The sequence below is a fragment of the Eublepharis macularius genome, chromosome 9 (genome assembly GCF_028583425.1).
Source record: "Eublepharis macularius isolate TG4126 chromosome 9, MPM_Emac_v1.0, whole genome shotgun sequence".
Taxonomy (NCBI): domain Eukaryota; kingdom Metazoa; phylum Chordata; class Lepidosauria; order Squamata; family Eublepharidae; genus Eublepharis; species Eublepharis macularius.
In genome coordinates, this window is record NC_072798.1 from 19147822 (window position 1) to 19166584 (window position 18763).

General features: G+C 44.7%; 1 protein-coding gene across 1 annotated transcript in view; it reads left to right on the forward strand.

Annotated features, from left to right (window-relative positions):
- The first annotated feature begins 16570 nt into the window (after positions 1-16570).
- LOC129335809 (uncharacterized) overlaps positions 16571-18763 on the forward strand; it is a 48274-nt gene continuing 46081 nt past the window's right edge. The window contains exon 1 of the mRNA XM_054988608.1: positions 16571-16709. Within this exon, the coding sequence (XP_054844583.1) occupies positions 16644-16709 (66 nt within the window). The 5' untranslated portion in view covers positions 16571-16643. The remainder of the gene's footprint in view (positions 16710-18763) is intronic.

Sequence of the window (18763 nt, forward strand, 5' to 3'; positions counted from 1 at the left end):
AAGCAGGATTGTCCCTGGTCGGTACCTGGATGGGAGACCACCAAGAAAGTCCAGGCCCTCCACACAGAGCCAGGCAATGGCAAACCACTCTGAATGTCTCTTGCCTAGAAAACTCTACAGGAGCAGCATAACTCATCTACAACTTGACAACACTTTCCACTAACAGAGAAGAACTCACATAAATAATTCTCAGCATCATAGAAATTCGTTGTATCCCATTCAACGGGTGTAGTCCATTCTTTACCTTCTGGGCTTATCACTCTAACACATCACTCTGTTGCATGCGTGAGACTTTAAGGGTTCTGAATGCCCCCTTGCTCAAAAAACTCAGATCGTGTATCTAATTGTGATGGGAAGCCCATCAAAAATTTTGCAAGGGAGGCACCCAAGGCCAAGTTTTCTGCAAAGTTTAGGATACCCAAGTATCCTAAAACTTCTAGAAAAACCCAGATAGGTTTCTAAAAAATGGAATAGAAATGTCTACATGTGCAGACATCACTGGGGGAAAGCCCAGTGTTCCAATCCAAAAGGTCCCAGCAAGGTCTTCAGTAGTAGTTTGGGATTTAAAGTGCTCTCGACATGTTTTTGTTCCCAAGTCATTGGATGGCAGCCCCCAACACAGAACACAGGGCCAGCAGGGGAGGGGGGAGGGGATTCCTCCTCCCCTGGAACTCACTGCAGCTTCCCCCACCCGTGCAAATAGGAAACTAGCCCAGCAAGAAAATTTCAACTGGCAAGAGAAGGTTATACCTTCCCTTTGCTTTCTGTATTGGTTTTCTGTTTGCAAAGAGGGTTTTTTTTGTTATTCCATGATTTTCCACCTGAAATTTGAACCATACAGTTCATTCTACCATATCATCCTCACTTTACTCTTCTGCCTGTGTGAACCACCTGCCAAGAGACGGATTAAACTGGAAATCCAATCTGCTTTCTCCATTGGCCTCCTCTCCTTTCCTGGGGTATCCATAACAAACATTGACTAAATCATTCAGGCTTCAAAAACAGCAACATCTTAGGAGAAGACATCAGAGGTTCCCTCTCAGATCATAGCTTGAGAGTAGCCATCTATAGATGGCTGGGTTTATGATAGCATCCACTTGTTCCATAGCACAATTCTAAAGACCTTTGGCAAGTTTCGCCTCAAGACACGTATGCACAGAAAGAAATGGAATATTTGAAAGAACAAGATGTTCATGCAGTAGAATACATGTTCATGCAGTAGACATAGAGTGATTCCGCACACGTTGGATAATGCACTTCCAATCCTCTTTATAGATCATTTGGAACGGATTTTTTTGTGTGCGGAACAAAAAATCCACCTCAAACGATTGATAATGTGCATTGAAAGTGCATTATCCAACGTGTGCGGAATCAGCCATACAGTAGTAGGACAAGCCAAGGAGAAGTATAATTAGAACAAGAAGGATGGTGTCAACAACATGAGCAGCTAATCCATCTTTGTTTTGCTCTTGGAAGTGAACGCAACAAGAGGCCACTCTTTCTCTTTTCCCTTCTTGTACTGCACTATCTGAAACCAGGAACAGGAAGAACTGAAGAACCAGCTGAGCTACAAATGCAAAACCATTCTCTTACCAAGTGTTGACTAGATAGAATAAAATGAACCCACATAAATATAGCAGAAAGCACTGCATAACAAACCTTTAAAAAGGTAAATATTAACATCTGAGGGTCTAAATAAGTGTTAACTTGCTTATAGATCCTTCTCTTGTCTGTTGTGCCATGAAGCAGAGATGGGGAATGAGCGGCCAATACTGGGAGTGTAGTGAGGCACCTGGCCCGTCTACTCAGGAGAAACCAGATCTTTAAATGGATTCAACTCAAAAGCCATTTCCACACACTCTTAAAGGGACGACCCTCTCATCGAACGCTGGTGGCTTTTCCCCAAGAATCCACACGGCTCCATTTGCAAACCAGCTGTGGGCTGTTTGGCTTTCATTTGGCTTCCATGTTTTCAGTGCCTTTTCTTGGAACGTACTTTCCGCACTCCCAAAAAAGGTGCCAAAACATGGAAGCCAAATGGAAGCCAAACAGAGCCATGTGGATTCCTGGGGGAAAGCTGCCAGCATTCGGTGAGTGGGCCGGCCCTTTAAGAGCATGTGGAAATGACCTAAGATAACCTAGCTTAGAACCAGGGACTGCTGCACAGCTCTGGTTTTTGGAAATATCATGTGAATGCATCGTCTATGCTGATGTTAGGTCTGAAGCACAGGAGAGCATTAGAAGAAGTGCAGGGGATGGAAACATTCTAGTGTGTGAAAGAGCTAACTTATTATGTATGCATCAGTAAATCCCAGAGATCACAGTCTTTTCCATATGCAAATACAATCTCTGTCTATACTGTGGTTGTTGTCGATTTTCCGGGCTGTATTGCCGTGGTCTTGGCATTGTAGTTCCTGACATTTCTCCAGCAGCTGTGGCTGGCATCTTCAGAGGTGTAGCACCAAAAGACAGAGATCTCTCAGTGTCCTGACACTGACACTGAGAGATCTCTGTCTTTTGGTGCTACACCTCTGAAGATGCCAGCCACAGCTGCTGGCAAAACATCAGGAACTACAATGCGAAGACCATGGCTATACAGCCCGGAAAATCCACAACAACCACCGTTCTCCGGCCGTGAAAGCCTTCGACAATATCTGTCTATACTGATTTTCAAATAATACTAGCATTGGCATTTTAGATCAGTCAGACACCTTTTTTTTCTTTTCTTTTTTTTTGCAGGCAAAAGAGCCTTTAACATTTAGGATGTACTGGTTCACAACATGTTGGCTCTTAGAGCTAAGCTACAAGAGACAAATTACACGAGGACGTGCATGTGAAGGGAGTCACAATGTTAGCCGGGAAGCTGAGTTTTAAAAGAGATCTGAAGGCTTTGTCAATTTCCCCTCTCTACAGAGCCAGCAAAGATGACTCCTCAGGGGGTTTGTTAATTTCCTCTTTGCCTCCCTAAGGCTCAGGCAGTTTCACCTCCCCTTCTGGGAGGCAAAGAGGAAATTAACAAACCCTCTGAGGAGTGATCTTTGCTGGCCCTGTAGAGAGGGGAAATTGACAGAGCCTTCCCATCTCTTAAAACTCAGTTTCCCAGCTAACATTGCAACTCCCTTCGTGTGCACGTCCTTGTGTAATTCATCTCTTGTAGCTTAGCTCTACATCACACTTTTGAACAAGTTGTGTTCCCCCAATCTGACTCTCATTCCCTTTAGTAAGCCAACAGCTGCTGGGAACTGGGTTCCTAAGTGCCTCAGGGGCCCAGCTCTGATTTGAGACCACAGTTCAAGATGAGGACCTTCAGCCTCCCCCCTCCCTCGGCACTATTTCCCCATCCCAAAGTGACCCTGGGGGCTGTTAATTGCCCTGTGAGGAATTAAACCTATTAAGCTGCCTTATAACAAGTCAGACCATTGGCCCATCGAGTGCCGTCTCCTCTGACTGGAAGTGGCTCTCAAGAACTTCAACAGATAAAGTTCTTTCCCAATTATACTACCTTAGAGCCCTTAACTGAAGATTCCGGGAACTGCTCTTTTCTGAATGGGGCTCTTCAGTGCGAGAGAGCCTTGAGGCGGTTGGGCAATATGGGGTGCCGCGGCCCAGCCGGACTAAACGTGGTTGCAGGTTTGTAAAGCGTTATATCTAAACATACAGAAATGTCAAACATATATGGAATCCATGCTGAAATATACACACATGAACTGAAGGAAAAGAAAAAATTAGAATGTATAGGTCAAGACATTGTTATTTGTGTGGTACTCAACACAATATAAATGTAGAGGATTCTCTGTCCTCATTTTTAATAACAGCATTATTTGACTGACTAAAATATTTAAGTCCCATCCTTCAAAAAGATATCTCAAAGGTGGCTAACAATCTAATACAATCTAGGATACAAAACAAACTTTAAAATCAACCTAACCGAACAAACATACATCATCAACGTTCAGCAGCAAGACACAGCAAACATCATTTATTTATTCATTTTTAAAAATTAACTTGCCTTTCTTCCTCTTGGGATCCTTACTGGCTTACTTACTTACACTTAACTGAAAATTACCACTAAGAGATAAATCAGATAGGCATCTAGAATGAAACAGCTTTTTCCTGGCATCTGAAGACCAGCTAATGATCTTCTTATTGCAGAGGTTGAGTTTCACAATGGTTGTGTCACTTCTTAGAATGCCCTGTCATGTGAGATTGCTCATTACTCATTAAGTGGTGGGGATGGGGAAACACAGAACAGAATGCCCAAGGAATGTATGGTGGAGGGTGTTTAGTTTAAATCATCCATACCTTCCCATTTCCAATCAAGATTATACCATGCACATAGGGAACAGATAATAAGCGCAGTCTGCGGTTTTGTACATTAATAAATTCAATGAGCAGGGACCCACTAAACTTCAGCCTGGTGCTTATAACAATTTAGAGGTTTTTACAAGTTTTCTGGTATCTATCCACTGTCCGTATGAGGAAAATTGCCCTTAGTCTGAGAGCGGTACTACAAGTGACAAAAGGCACAGGTTGGACACTTGTCAGCTTCCCTCAAGTTTTGATGGGAAATGTAGGCATCCTGGTCTCGCAGCTTCGCTCTCTGACTGCTGTCCAATAGACTTTTCAACTGTCACTTGTCCAACATTCCGCCAAGCTGCCTACATTTCCCATCAAAACTTGAGGGAAGCTGACAAGTGTCCAATCTGTGCCTTTTGTCACTTGTAGTTCCGCTCTGAGAAAAAATGAACCACAGCTTGGAACTAGTAATCTGTCACTGGAGAAGCAAGGCGGGCAATATAAAGTTCCAGAATATACTCTGCATAAAGGGCACAAATGTGATTGGAGAAGGATTCATTTGACCATGCATTTAGTATTCAGGCCTTAACATAAATGGATGACTTAAAGGGGAGGGGAGTGAGACAAAGGCTGCCTTCTACAGAGAGACTTTGCTGTGGTTTGGGAGTTGGAACTGCCAGTTGTTTTTGTTGGACCTTCTACGCAGCATCAGCCTCGGTTTGTTCTCTTCCTATAATTTCCTTGTGCTTTCTGCATTCCTTTCTGTCAGAACACATTCAAGCATGTGAGCACACTGTGTGGAAGATACAATGTACTTTAAAGGGTCCCACCCACTTTGGCACCATTTTTCCCTCATGGGCACCAAGTAGCCAAAAACCAGATTGCTCCCACCCTGGTTTAATATGGTGTGTGTGTGATATTTATCAGTCTGTTGATAAAAGACCAGACTCAGAAGCAGCATAAAGTAACTTTAATATCAAAAACAACTAAAACATATCCTACAACAGTCAAGGTGTGCGACAAAATAAGACCACAGTGATCTTGGGGCAAGTCCACAAATTACCACTTTCTTAACATTGTTAAATATAAGGGAATGTCTCTATATGTTAAATTCAATCACTACTTATCAATTTTGTCTTTATTTTCTAAGCTAATGATCTCTAGCTGCAAGAATTAGATATCAGTTAGTGAACACATTCTCTTGTTGTGGAGCTTCTGTGAAAGAAATGAACCCCCTCCCTCCCCGATGATTAAGGAGAGCTACTAAATTGGCTCCATAGCAGGTCACACTTGAGACAGACTCTGTTGTCTGGGGATTGTAAAAAGCGATGTCTGCTTCATTAATTAGAAGAGTAATTGAAGGACAGATTTTTTTTAAAAGCACCTGGGGTCATAGACAAGGTGCTGGGAGATCGTTCGTGAGCAGCTCTATCCAGCATTGTTTAAAACTCAATTACAGCCCCGTGAGGAGAAAATTGAAACCAAACTGTAGGAGATCTTTTATACATTTTTTTCTTTTGTCTCTGTGAGGCTTCCAAATTTTGAGAGATTTACTGGAGTCAAACAGAAGCTATGTTAGACTACACAGATGAAAGAGCAGGGCTCATTTCGAGGGGGAACACGCCGGAACACAGTTCCGGCAGTTCCCCAAAGAGGTCACATGTCAGGTGGCCCCACCCACCTCACTCTTGGCCATTTTGGGCCCGTTTCAGCCTGGATTGGAGCCGAAACGGCCTGGATCGGGCCTCTGACGGGTGGTGGATCACTCTCCCACTCAGCAGTGGCCCGATCCTGACCATTTTGGGCCCCTTTTCAGCCATTTTCAGCCCCTTTTTGCCATTTTGGGCCCAATTACAGCCCTGAATGGCCAGGATTGGGTCCAAAACAGCCAGGATAGGTGATGTCAGGGGGTGTGGCACATGCAAATCAGTTATACTAATGACACACTTCTGGTGATGGCAAGAGGCATGGCATATGCTAATGAGTTATGCTAATGAGGTCCTCCAGCACGTTTTCTACAAAATGACCCCAGTGAAAGAGCATTCTATGTTCAGGTCAGGAGCAGCTAGCCTCCGACTTCCTTGAAAGAACAGATTCTGGGCCTGGGGGGTGGGTTGGAGGCCTGGAAACTAGCTACTAGCTACTATTTTCTTGGTAAGATTCATCTCAGAAATCTCTTTCTGGGTTCCCTGCTGGCTTGTGGGGGTACTAAAATGCCCTGATTTCCATACAACAAAGTTTCAGGAGAGCTAGGAAGAAAGTACCAGTCAACACCCCTCAGCTCTCAGGTCTATAGACCGCAGAGAATTACAATTCTCAACATGCTCCAAAGATTCCAAATGGCAATGACAGCATCCAGTTTTTCCCTCTGAAGCGTGAACAATTTTTTACAAAAATCTTATTTTCCAAAGCATTTCCTTCTCCCTGCAGGTGCTAAAGTATTTCTCTCTACCTAGAAGTATTTTTGTCTGCTCGAAGTGTTAAAAAGTGCTCTTCTCTACCCCACTCAAAGTGTTTTTCTTATCCCCAAGTGTTTAAAAAGTTCCTCTACCCACCCCTACAAAAAATTGAGAAGTTGCTCCTTACGTTTGCCTTTGCCTGGAGTTGCCAGCTGGCCAGGGGAAATAGGCCCTGTCCTTTTAATAGAGACTTAACATGTGGAAGTGTCCAGTTGATGCTGTGCATAGCACAGAAGTAAATAACATCAGCTAGTAAACAGCATCCCCTTAAGAGTGTGGCTTTGGCTCCAGACCAGTTGGCAACCCTACTGTCTCCCCTCCCTCTACCATCCTGATTTACGGGAGCTAAACATCCATTTCTCTTTGGGTTGTCACCTTTTTGCGCCCAGTTGAACATCTTACTAAATTATTAGATTGGTTTTTGACTTGCTCATTGGTAAATTATTCTATACATTCTTCAGCTATAGGAACTCAGCCAAAATATAACACACCCACACAAGTCTCAAGGCCAGAAGGGCTAAAGCATTTGCAGCGCTAGCAATTGAGCCAAGAACATCAACTCACATACAATAACCTCATCAAAAACAGCTAAACGGGCCAGCCCTCATCAGGGCTGCCATCATTTGGTCTAAAAAATGCAGCATTCACGGTCAACGTTTTTTTTTGTGTCTCTTTTCTTCCCTCTCTTTGCTGAGGTCCCTTGGGGATTTTGTCCTGGGCTCTCTGCCATTCTATCTGTAAGGTATTCTCTTGGGGTGGCCCCATCGAATCCATCCGATGGCATGCCTCCTGCTACTGCTTTCTAGAGGGGGGAGCAGATATTTCAGATGGAGCTGGAGAAAAGATGCCAGGACGTTAAAAAGCAGCCAACAGAAGGTGGGTACACTGGGGATGGGTACACTGCAAGACATTGGAGTGAGAACAGGCTCTGAAAAAGAGGGGGAAGCTGGCCTTAGCAGAGCAGGGGTGGAAAGTGTCATCAAGTCATAGCTGACTTATGGCGACTCCTACTGGGGTTTTCAAGGCAAGAGACTAACATTACCTACCTCTGCCATTACCTACCTCTGCAACCCTAGTCTTCTTTGGAGGTTTCCCATCCAATTGCTAACCAAGGCTGACCCTGCTTAGCTCCAGAGACAGAGCAGAACATCTGATGCTATTTACTTTCATGCCATGCAAAGCATCAAAAATAAGACTGCAGCCAGACCGTTGGAAGATACCAGTATCTTATGAGGTTTCTGCTTTTAATACTGCAGGGATCGAGTTAAGCAGGGGGTGAGGATACCTGCCTAGGGCTCCCTAGGCAAGAAGGACAGAAGCGGCACCAAATTGGAATGACTTCTTTCTTTCTGCGCACAGCTGAAACAAGGTCTCAGATTAGGCTGCCCAACACCCCAACACAGCGTGGCGGGTGCAGCCACAAAACGGTTGCAACAAAATGGCTGCTACAGCTTACCTTCAGTCACACAGTGAAGGTCCTTGTGCTGTAGAAATAGCTTCTGCCCATGCCATGTTTTTAAAAATCTGCACTGCAAATCAAATCTCCAGTTGCCCCTCAGAGGCAATGCTTGGCAAAATCCCCACTTGGCTCCACCCACTTTCTAAAACCACTTTGCAGACCCAAAGAAATGTGTTGGCAGGTGCCACGGTGCCCATGGGCGCCACGTAGGGGACCCCTGGTCTAAGACTAGCCTTGCTCCAAGATGTCCTCTTCAGTCTTGCAATTTGCAAATACTATTTTGCCCTCTGGTTTACTGAGCGACAAAGTGGGAAGGAAGGCAGACTGAGAACAAGTGGAGAAAAACTCAAAACAAACACAAATACAGTTAGAGTGTCTTTTCATGCCTGGTCTGTGGCTACAACGGCAGCCAAGCACCGGAGGTCACCTTGGGATCTGTTTCCCAAGACACGAGAGAGTTCTTACATCAGGCCTCTTGCGAGATAAGCTCTGACAATGTGGGGCTTGTTGTTTTGCAGATCGAATCGCTCGAACCAAGGCTGTGACTTGTTTGCTAAGGTTATTTTTTTTGATAAGATAGCTCGTATCCTTTTTAAGGACCTGGAGGCCAGCAGTTTGTCAGCCCAATCTCAGCATATTATCAGAGCCCAGGATTTTACGAGTTGTTTGGATGAGTTGCAGTTCTTAAAGCCAAGGATGGGGGAGGTTTGCAACTGCCAAATCTGAGCTCAACCTTTGCCCGTCTTGGGTTGTGACCTCTTAGTAAAGGAGCTGGGGGAGGTCCCCGGCAGAATCACAGACGTAATGAATGGCTCTGTTGTAATTCTGATGTTGTTGGGACTCTGTTGGTGTTAATTGCTAAGGCTGTGAGCCAATGCAATAAAGATGATGGTGATGATGATGAGTGGCTCTGCTGAAGGACTGGGTAGTGCCAACCGTCTTGAAGAAGCAGATCACAGAACTCCTTTTAAAGAACCCTTTTCCCCCTGCAGAACGTATTTCTTTTTGGAGCAAGGTGCTGTAGCGGGTGGTTGCTGTGCCTTCTTAGTTGATATTATGTAGACCCATTTCAGGCTGAATTCCTACCTGGCTTGGGGATAGAAACTGCTTTGGTCATACAGAGGATGATCTTCATTGGGAAACAGAGAGGGGAAATGTGACCCTATTGCTTTTCCTGGACCTCTGGAGGTCTTTCAGTACCATCAGGCATGGTATTCTCCTGGACCAGTTTGCCGAAATGGATGTTGGGGGACATAACACTCCAGTGGTTCCTGTCCTATCACACTGATTGGGTCCAAAGGGTGGTACTTGGGGAATAGGTGCTGTGCTCCATGCTATTTATTCTACAAAGTTTCATACGGTCCCATTCAGTTCTTTGTGCAGTTCAATATCTGCATCAAGCTCCTGGGAGAGCTTGTCCAGAGATTTGGAATATGTGATGCCACCAGCATGCAAATGATGCCCAGCTCTCCTTCTGCTCATTGACAGAGTCATGTGAGTTGTCAGGTGTTCTGAACAAATGTATGGAGGCAGGGATAACAGCTGAAGGTCAGTCCAGCAAGACTGAGATGCTATTGGTCAATCATGAGGCTGATCAGGGATTAAAGAGTCGCCTTGATGTGGATGGGGCTGCTCTCGCAATTGACGAGACTCACTGTTGTGTATTGGGTTCAGTTAAGCCAAGCAAAGCCTCTGAAGTATTTACTGTATTGAATGTTGTGCACTGTGCTTAGCTTCAGGTTATGTCAAGTTTCCTAATGCCTGCATTCTCATTGGTTACGTTTGCCTGCACTTCATTGGTTACTTTCTGTAGGCAGCAGCCAATCGGTCCTGAGGAATAAAGACCAATCACTGGCCTGCCTATCTTATACATTGTATATAGTTCATGCAAATGATGGTATCGTAAAGTACATGTTCCTACTGGTTACTGGCTATTCTTGGGGCGGGGTTTCTGTGTATATATTGAGGGCTTCTGTTCAGCTTGTGAGTTGTCTTCTAGTGAGTAGTGTCTGCTGTTGTCTGTCTGTTCTGGTTGGCAATAAAGAACCTTGTTTTGGCTGAAATCACTCTGGGCTGCAATTATTCTGAGCACCAGGCTCAAGACATAATACTTACAATTGAAATACTGGGGTTGAAGGGTGTAACTTGTTTAAAAGGAATAGACCAAAAAAGGAAGGGAGTAGCATTATATGTCAAGGATGTATATATTTATGAGAAAATACACGAGTGTGGAAGGCCAGCTGGGTGCCTCTGAGTAAAAATAAAACAAGGAATAATAGTGATATTATTGTGGGGTCTGCTATAGACCACCAAGCCAGGCAGAAAACTTGGATGCTACATTCCTAGACCCGATTAAGAAACTTTCAAAGGGGCAGGCCATAGTGGTCATGGGAGAAGTCAATTACCCTGATATCTGCTGGAAGTTGAACTCTGCAAAAAAGGAATGACAATTCCTGACTTGCCTTGCTGACAATTTCATCTTTCAGAAGGTGGAGGAGGAAACAAGGGAGGGCTGAGATCTTGGACCTGATTCTGACCAATAGAGAAGAACTGATCGACCAGGTGAAGATAGCACTTGTGACTATGCCATTTTGGGATTTAAAATCTTATGGAAAGGAGTTCAACATAGGTGGACGTTTTTTAAAAGTGAGCTATTGAAGCGCAATTGCAAATTATACTCCTGAAAAGGAAAATGAGAGGCACCTAAAGAAACCAGGATGGCTCCCTAAACAGCTTTCTAATGAGCTGAGAATTTAAAAGGACACATTTATGAAATGGAAGAAGAGGCATACAACCGAGGATGAATATAATCAGCCAAAGTTGTAGGGAGACTGTTAGAAAGGCTAAACGTTAGTATGAGCGTAGACTACTGAGAGTTCTCTGGTTATGTTCGGAGCAAGAAAGAGAACAAGTGATAGCCCTACTGCAAGAAGAGGAAAGTGGACTTTTAACAGGCGATAGAAGGCAGAACTGCTCAACTCCTACTTTGCTTCAGTCTTCTTTCGCAAGAGAAACTGTACTCTATTTGGCAAAAAGAATACACAACAAAGAAGGGAGTTGCCGCCTCAGATAGGTATAGGGGTGGTACATGAACACCAAGCTTCTTTAAATGAAATCAAACTCTTGGGGCCAGATGAATTGCATGCCAGGATAGTAAAGGCACTTGCTGGTGTAATTGTGGATCCTTTGTCTATAGTCTTTGAGAATTCTTGGAGAACAGGTGAGGTGCCAGAAGGTTTGAGGTAGACAAAGGTTGTGCCCATGTCCAAGAAGGGAAGAAAGGAGGATCCAAGTAATCCCTTACCTGTCAGTTTAATGTCCATACATGGAGAGGTTTTAAAACAAATCATCAGTCAGTCCCTGAGCTTTTAGAAAAGAAAGCTGTGTTTACTAAGAGCCAGCAAGGATTCCTGAAGAATAAGTCTTACCAGATTACCCTTATCTCCTGTTTTGACAGTTATTACTTTGGCCAATCAGGGGGATGCTGTGGATATCTTTGATTTTATTAAGGCTTTTGATAAGATTTTACATGATATTCTTGTCAACGAGTTGGTAAAGTGTGGTTTGAATCCTACTACTGTTAGGTGGATTTGTACTTGGTTGATAGATTGTACCCCAAGAGTGCTTGTAAATGGTTCCTTATACTGTTGGAGAGGAATGACAGGTGGAATGCCTCAGAGATCTGTCCTGAGCCCTGTGTTGTTCAACATCTTTATAAATGGCTTGGCTGAAGGAATAGAGGGGATGCTCATTAAATGTGCAGACGATACTAAATTGGGAAGGGTAGTTAAACAGTAGAAGATAGAATCAAGATTCAGGATGATCTTGATAGGCTAGAAAATTGGGCTAAAACTAAGAAAATGAATTTCAACAGAGACAAATGTAAATGTCTGCATGTAAGTAGAAAAAAATCAAATGCATACATATAGGATTGGTGAGACTTGTCCTGGAAGTAGTACATGTGAAAAGGATCTAGGGGTCGTAGTAGACCATAGACTGAACATGAATCAGCAATGTGATGTGGCAGCTAAAAAGGCAGATGTTATTTTGGGCTACATCAAAAGAAATACGGTGTCCAGATCATGCGATGTGATGGCACCACTTTACTCATTTGGAGTATTGTCTTCTGTTTTGGGTGCTGCAGTTTAAGAAGGATGTTGACAAGCTGGAATGTGTCCAAAGGAGGGCAACAAAGGTAGTGAGGGGTCTGGAGATCAAGTCCTATGTGGAAAGGTTGAAGGAGATGGGTATGTTTAGCTTGGAGAGGAGACCACTAAGAGGTGATATGATAGCCATCTTCGAATATTTGAAGGGCTGTCATATAAAGGATGGGGTAGAGTTGTTTTCTGTTGCCCCAGCTGGTCAGACCAGAACTAATAGGTTTAAATTAAACCAAAAGAATTTGGAGCTAAACATTAGGAAAAACTTCCTGACTGTTAGATTGTTAAAGAGTCTTCCTCTGGAGAATTTGGACTCTCCATCTATGGGCCAAATTTAAAGCAAAATGTTACACACTCGGCCTTTAATAAAACTGTTGCCAGTTTAATCCCTGTTATCAGTGTCTATCTCTGTATTTCCTTCCCACTGTTGCTGATAATTTCACATTGACTTCATTGTATCTGGGATGAATCTTTTGACACTATGAATTCTCAGGTGACATTAAGGGACTTTTATGTGCAGAGAAGAACTTCAAAGGAAAACGTTTCATGCTTTCGCAGAGAACGTCAAAGTTAATTGCATCAATATCTGGAAACAAACTCTTCTGTACACCAAGTGGTCACATCTCAAGAGGGGATCTCTCTCATGAAAGAATGAAGAATGGTCTGGAGTGATATTTTGCAATAGCAAGCAACTCCTGGTCCGACTTCCTCCTGGCAAGTCTTGCATGTTGCTTCAAGCAAGCAGTTCCTCTCAAGCATTTAATCTAATAATTGATCTTGGCAAAGACCCTTCCCCATTCCCAGACCATGTATGTGCACAGAGACCAGCTTAGAGATCAGTTTCCCCACAAAGAGCAAATGCCATCCTTATCTCTTGCCTTAAGGCTTCGTCCTGTCTGTCTGCAGTCCTCCATGACAGCAGGAAGCTTTCCATCAGCTGCGGCCTCTGAACCTTGAATTCCTTAGCCTAGTTCGAACTTGGTTCTTGAGCCCCTGGCTTTTGAGATTTCCTTCTTGCAGAACCTTTGAGGATTGCAATGCTTTCCAGAGAATGGCATCCTTGACCAGGGGGACAGAGCCTTGGGCTGGCCTTGACTAGTTACCATCAATCTGAAATAAATAAAAATCAATGAATGGGCAACCTCTCCTCCCATTCGATCCACAATTTGGCTTTGTGACCCAAAGCAATCAGAAAGCAGATCGGATCATTCTGAGCCCAATCCAGACCCTCCTGCACGCTTGATTTCAAGAGCGGAAGCACAACTAGAGTTGCCCACCTGCAGAGGAGACCCAGAGTCCTCTGGGAATGACAACTGATCTCCAGGCTACAAAGATTAGATCCCCTGAAGGAAGGGGCAGCTTTGGATGGTGGTCCCTATACAGGGTATTACCTCCCTGCTGAGCCCCCTCCCTTACCCAGCTTCCGTCCTCTCCAGGCACCACCCCCACATTTCAAGGAATTTCCCAAGCCAGAGTTGGCAAACCTATGGAAACTGAATCGCTCTCTACAAAACCCTTGTGAGACTCCACATCTGCTGCCGGCCCCCCTTCCTTACTGGGAAATTATCAGCAGCAGGGAGGGGAGAGTCTCTTCTTTTGTTCGCTTCCCTGGTACTTATTGTGGCCGTATGCCAAGCGTCAGGAAATGCAGTTTTCTCAGGGAGCCTAGTCCCTAATGCCTGGAATACTGCTATAGTAATATTTCAAGGGGGGAGCGGAAGAAAGATAAATATTCCCTGCTGTCCACAGCTAGTAAATGAAGGACGATTTAAGCATACATTTTAGAAGGTAACACCTACTGTGGGATATCTGTTTTCAGTGGGTATCAGTTTTCTTATTGTGTATGGTGTTTGTTGTGTGTTTGTTGTGCATTGTGTCTATTGTTTCCTTGCTTTGTCAATCTCCAGAGAAATGTCTCCACCCCCACCCCCAATCCATCTTAATGAATGCAATAAGCATGCTGCAATAAAAAACAGCTTCGATGGTATAAACCCTACTACCTTCTTTCATTCTGCTCTGACTACTAGATAATGGTGATATTCCATGCTGGATCATCTTAGCCAGCAGTACTCACCCCACAGCTTGCAGAGATCCCCACATTCACATTGACCATCAACCAAAAGAGCAACATGACCACTGTGTGGAATCACGCACCATTCCCCCATCATGCACATGGTGGAAAGTGCCATCAAGTCATAGCTGGCTTATGGTGACCCCCTACTGGGGTTTGCAAGGCAAGAGACTAACAGAGGCAGCACACACATCTCATAATATATATTTAATACGAGTAATTGTATCTTAAAAGCAAAACCTTTTAAATTACAAGAGTACCTGTGAGTGCATTGGGCTGTCTCTCTCTCCCTACTGCTGTTGAACATAAGCCAGTCTGCATATATTTGGAGGGAGGGGACGGGAGGGGTCCTTTACTCCATCCCTGGCACAAGAACCCACAACTCAGGGAGGCTTGCAACTTACCCATCCTACAGCATTTCAAGGTGAGACCATCTACCAGCCACAAGCCGTCCAGGGCAACAATCTTGCTCACTTTCCTAGGACATGGGGCAGGTGTCACAGTGGGAACAGTGCACAGAAGAACCACTTGTGGCTCCTGAGCCAATGAAGGACTATTGTGGCCTTAAGCCACATGCTATGATAATTCCATTTCAAGGTTAAATTCAGCCTAAATGCAACAACTTGTGGTTGTAGAACTGGTGGTTCTACAAGTGTAGAACTGGTCCACAAGTGACTGCCCAGCTAGTTTGGTGTAGTGGTTAAGAGCAGTAGGATTCTAATCTGCGGAACCGGGTTTGATTCCCCACTCCCCGCTTGAAGCCAGCTGGGTGACCTTGGGCAAGTCACAGCTCTCTCAGAGCTCTCTTAGCTCCACCCATCTCACAGAGTAATTGTTGTGGGGGATAATAATAACATACTTTGTAAACCACTCTGAGTGGGCATTAAGTTGTCCTGAAGAGCGGTATATAAATCGAATGTTGTTGTTGTTACACAAATCTTTAGAAATTCCATTCTTAAATAGGAGGAGTGCCTTTGGACCAAAATGTGTCTGTTTTTATTGGTTCTGTGCATATGGCAATAAGTTGTACTATTATGCATATATATTAGTGATTTTGTTATATTTATAAACAAGGTTTTAGTATGTATATGTAGAACCATATGATGTTTTTAATCTAACTTATGTATTTCTAATTAAACTTTATACCAGTGAATTTAATTCATATTTTTAGTTATTTTCCACAATTTTTTCCCTGTTGTTCCAGCCTCCTTGGTTACCCTTGCTTTGCAGGGTTATTGTTTTTCTCCCCCTTTTTGTTGCCCTTACCATCCTCTCTTAAACGCCATGCATCTTACATTTTGATCTAGTGCACCCTGAAATACCACTTTCTTTTTGTACCCAGTACATTTGGCCTGGACACAGTACGAAGAAATGGTTGCAGTTCTCTGGTAGAAACTAGCCCTAGGATCACCACCCCAAAAAGAAGCAGATTACAATGCAATCCACCACCTTCTAAATTAACTGGTTTAGAACGTCACCTAGATTTCCAACATATGAGCTTTCAAGAAGGGAGCTTGACTCTCAAAAGCTCATCTCCTGGAAATCAAGTTGGTCTTTACAGTGCTACTAGTCCAGAATCTTGCTCTTCTACTACAGACCAACACAGCTAACCTCCTGAAACTGGCTTATAAAGGGTGACACTGCTTAGAAAATAGTAAAAAGTCCAGTAGCACCTTTAAGACTAACCAACTTTATTGAGGCAGAAGTTTTGCAGAACCACAACTCTCTTTGTCAGATGTATCTGACAAAGAGAGCTGTGGATCTCGAAAGCTTGTATCTCAATAAAGTTGGTTAGTCTTAAAGGCACTACTGAACTTTTGATTGTTTTGCAACTACAGACTAACACGGTTAACTCCTCTGGATCTGCTGCTTAGAAAAGCACTGTTAAGTATAGTAGATTTCCATTCCAATAAATCCAATTTGCTTCCATGTCCTAGGTCTATGTTCAGCATGCACAGGGCACCAGGGACCACTGATTTTGCACAGTTCTGGAGTTTTTGCCAAATGGGGCCCTAGAAGAAGCATAAGGAGGTTTTTCTGGCTCTGCTCAGATGTTTGCATTCCAGCTGGACTCTGGGCTCTTTTAACAGAGGGAGTGGAGAGGAAGGAGGGAGGGTCCGCAGCAACAAGAGGAGGTGCTCAGCACATATGAAGGGAACCCTTCTGAACACGGTGCAAAGCATCCAGGAGCAACAACCATGGAGGCCTATGTGGAAATGAACACCAAGGGGAGGATGCCGATCTTGGGGCTGGGGACCTGGCAGGTAATGATAACTGATGAACAGGATCCAGAGAGTGGAAATTGGGGCGCAGTGAGGGAGCCACGTGTTGGTTTGGTTTGGCTTCTTTTTCCAAATACAGTCACAACTTTCCTTCCACGGAGGAGAGTTGTGAAAATTGGTACTTGCATGCAAGTGCATTTAGGTGTCAGATCAAGATGGGCAGTAGAAAAGAGCAGGAGTCCAGCAGCACCTATAAGACTAACAAAATGTGTGGTAGGGGATGAGCTTTCGTGAGCCACAGCTCACTTCTTCAGATACCGATCTGGGTGTGTGCGTGCATGCCGAGGCACAACCCTATTTTTTTAAAAAAAAAACACTGAAATCGTTGCTATGATGTGCATGCTTACAGGGGGATAAGCCCCACTGCAGGACTTACTCCCTAGTAGGGCAGCATGCCTTAATGCCAGGGGTGGGGGCAGCAGATATGTGCAAGCTGAGAGATGTGCCACACTAGCAGAAGCCAGTGCGGAGTGGGGAAATACTCCAGTGTACCAAAATCAGCCGCTTGCCCACCTCCCAGCTTCTCAGCACTTAATCTCATGTTGGGGGGATGAAGAGGTAAAAACGTGCTTGGTTTTCTGGCTCCCTCCAGCCCCTGAGAGCGATAGGGCCGCTTTCTTTCCCGGGCTAGTTGAGCATCCCTGCAGCCCCAGCCGCCTAGTGTTGCCCGCTCTAGATTGGGACATTCATGGAGATTTGGGGACTTAGCCTGGGAAGGGTGGAGATCGGGGAAGGAAGAGGTACCAAAGCATCCATTTTCCTCAGGGGAACTGCTCCCTGTCGCCTGGAGATGAATATAATTCCGGGAGATTTCCAGGTCTCACCTGGAGGTTGGCAACCGAGGTGCGTCCGAGGGGCAGCCCGTCAGCCCCGTGGTCGTGAAGGGAAGGACGAGGCTGCCTTTGGGCGAGCCCGGAGATCCCCGCCCGGTAGCAGGCGGCTCGGCCCTCTCCTCCTAATCAGCCCGCGCGAGTTCCAGCCGCGACCTCCAAGGCGCAGGAAAAGGAAGGGTCCGGGCGAGCCAAAAGTTCGGCTGCCAGGCGCGGGAAAGGGGGCCGCCTGCAAGCCGAAGCCGGGTTGCCAGCTCCCGTCTGGGAAACACCTGGAGGTTTGCGGGGAGGGTTGGGAAGGTTGGGCGTTAGGAAGGAACCTCAGCTGGGCGTACAGTCATCGCGTCTGCCTTCCAAAGCATCCATTTTCTCCAGGGGGACTGATCTCGGTTACCTGGAAATGCGTTGTGATTCCAGGAGATCTCCAGCCACCACCTGGAGGTTGGCAACCCACCTCTCCCCGCTCACTATTTCCCTTTCCCCGAAGCCTCTCTGCTTTTCCTGCTTCCTTCTCTCCTTCCCACCCACCTGCCAAGCTACATTTTAATCTGCTTTCCCGTTTTCTGCTGTATTCGTTATTTATTTGCTTCACTTGCATGTACCTTATAGGGTTGTTGTGCAAATAAAATGAAGGCGAGAACGATGTCAGCTGCTTTGGGAACCCATGGAGGAAAGGCGAAGGGTTAAATAAATAAAAGTGAGCATGCAGGATTTTTAGTAGCCCCTTCTCCCCTCTTGCAATGCTTCTGAGAGCCAGCAGGGAATGAATCCATCAAAGGCACATCCCAGAGCAAAGAGGGGTTCGAGTCAGACGAGATGAAATACTTTTCACTCTGAGATCCAAATAATGTTGCAATGTACTGAAGTTCAAGCTAGACACGTTGTGGATTGAATTTTCATATTTGGGTGAAAAGTTCACTCTTTGTATACATCTGGCAGTACATATAATTGGCTGGAACCTAAGAAAAAACCAATAGCAAAGCTAGCTCAGTGGCCTCTTGTGTTCAGAACCAAGAACTGTACAAGGAAACTGTTTCCAAGTTCTGCCTCTGGCATTAGAGGAAACTTAACCAGTCCTCTCTGCTTTGACGGCAGAGCAAGATTCTGAATTCTCAATGAAATTCTGTTTTTACTGTGCATAGGATTCCAATAAAGTAGAGCTCAATTAAATCCCTTTTTATCTAAGGACTTGTTAGGGAATGCATA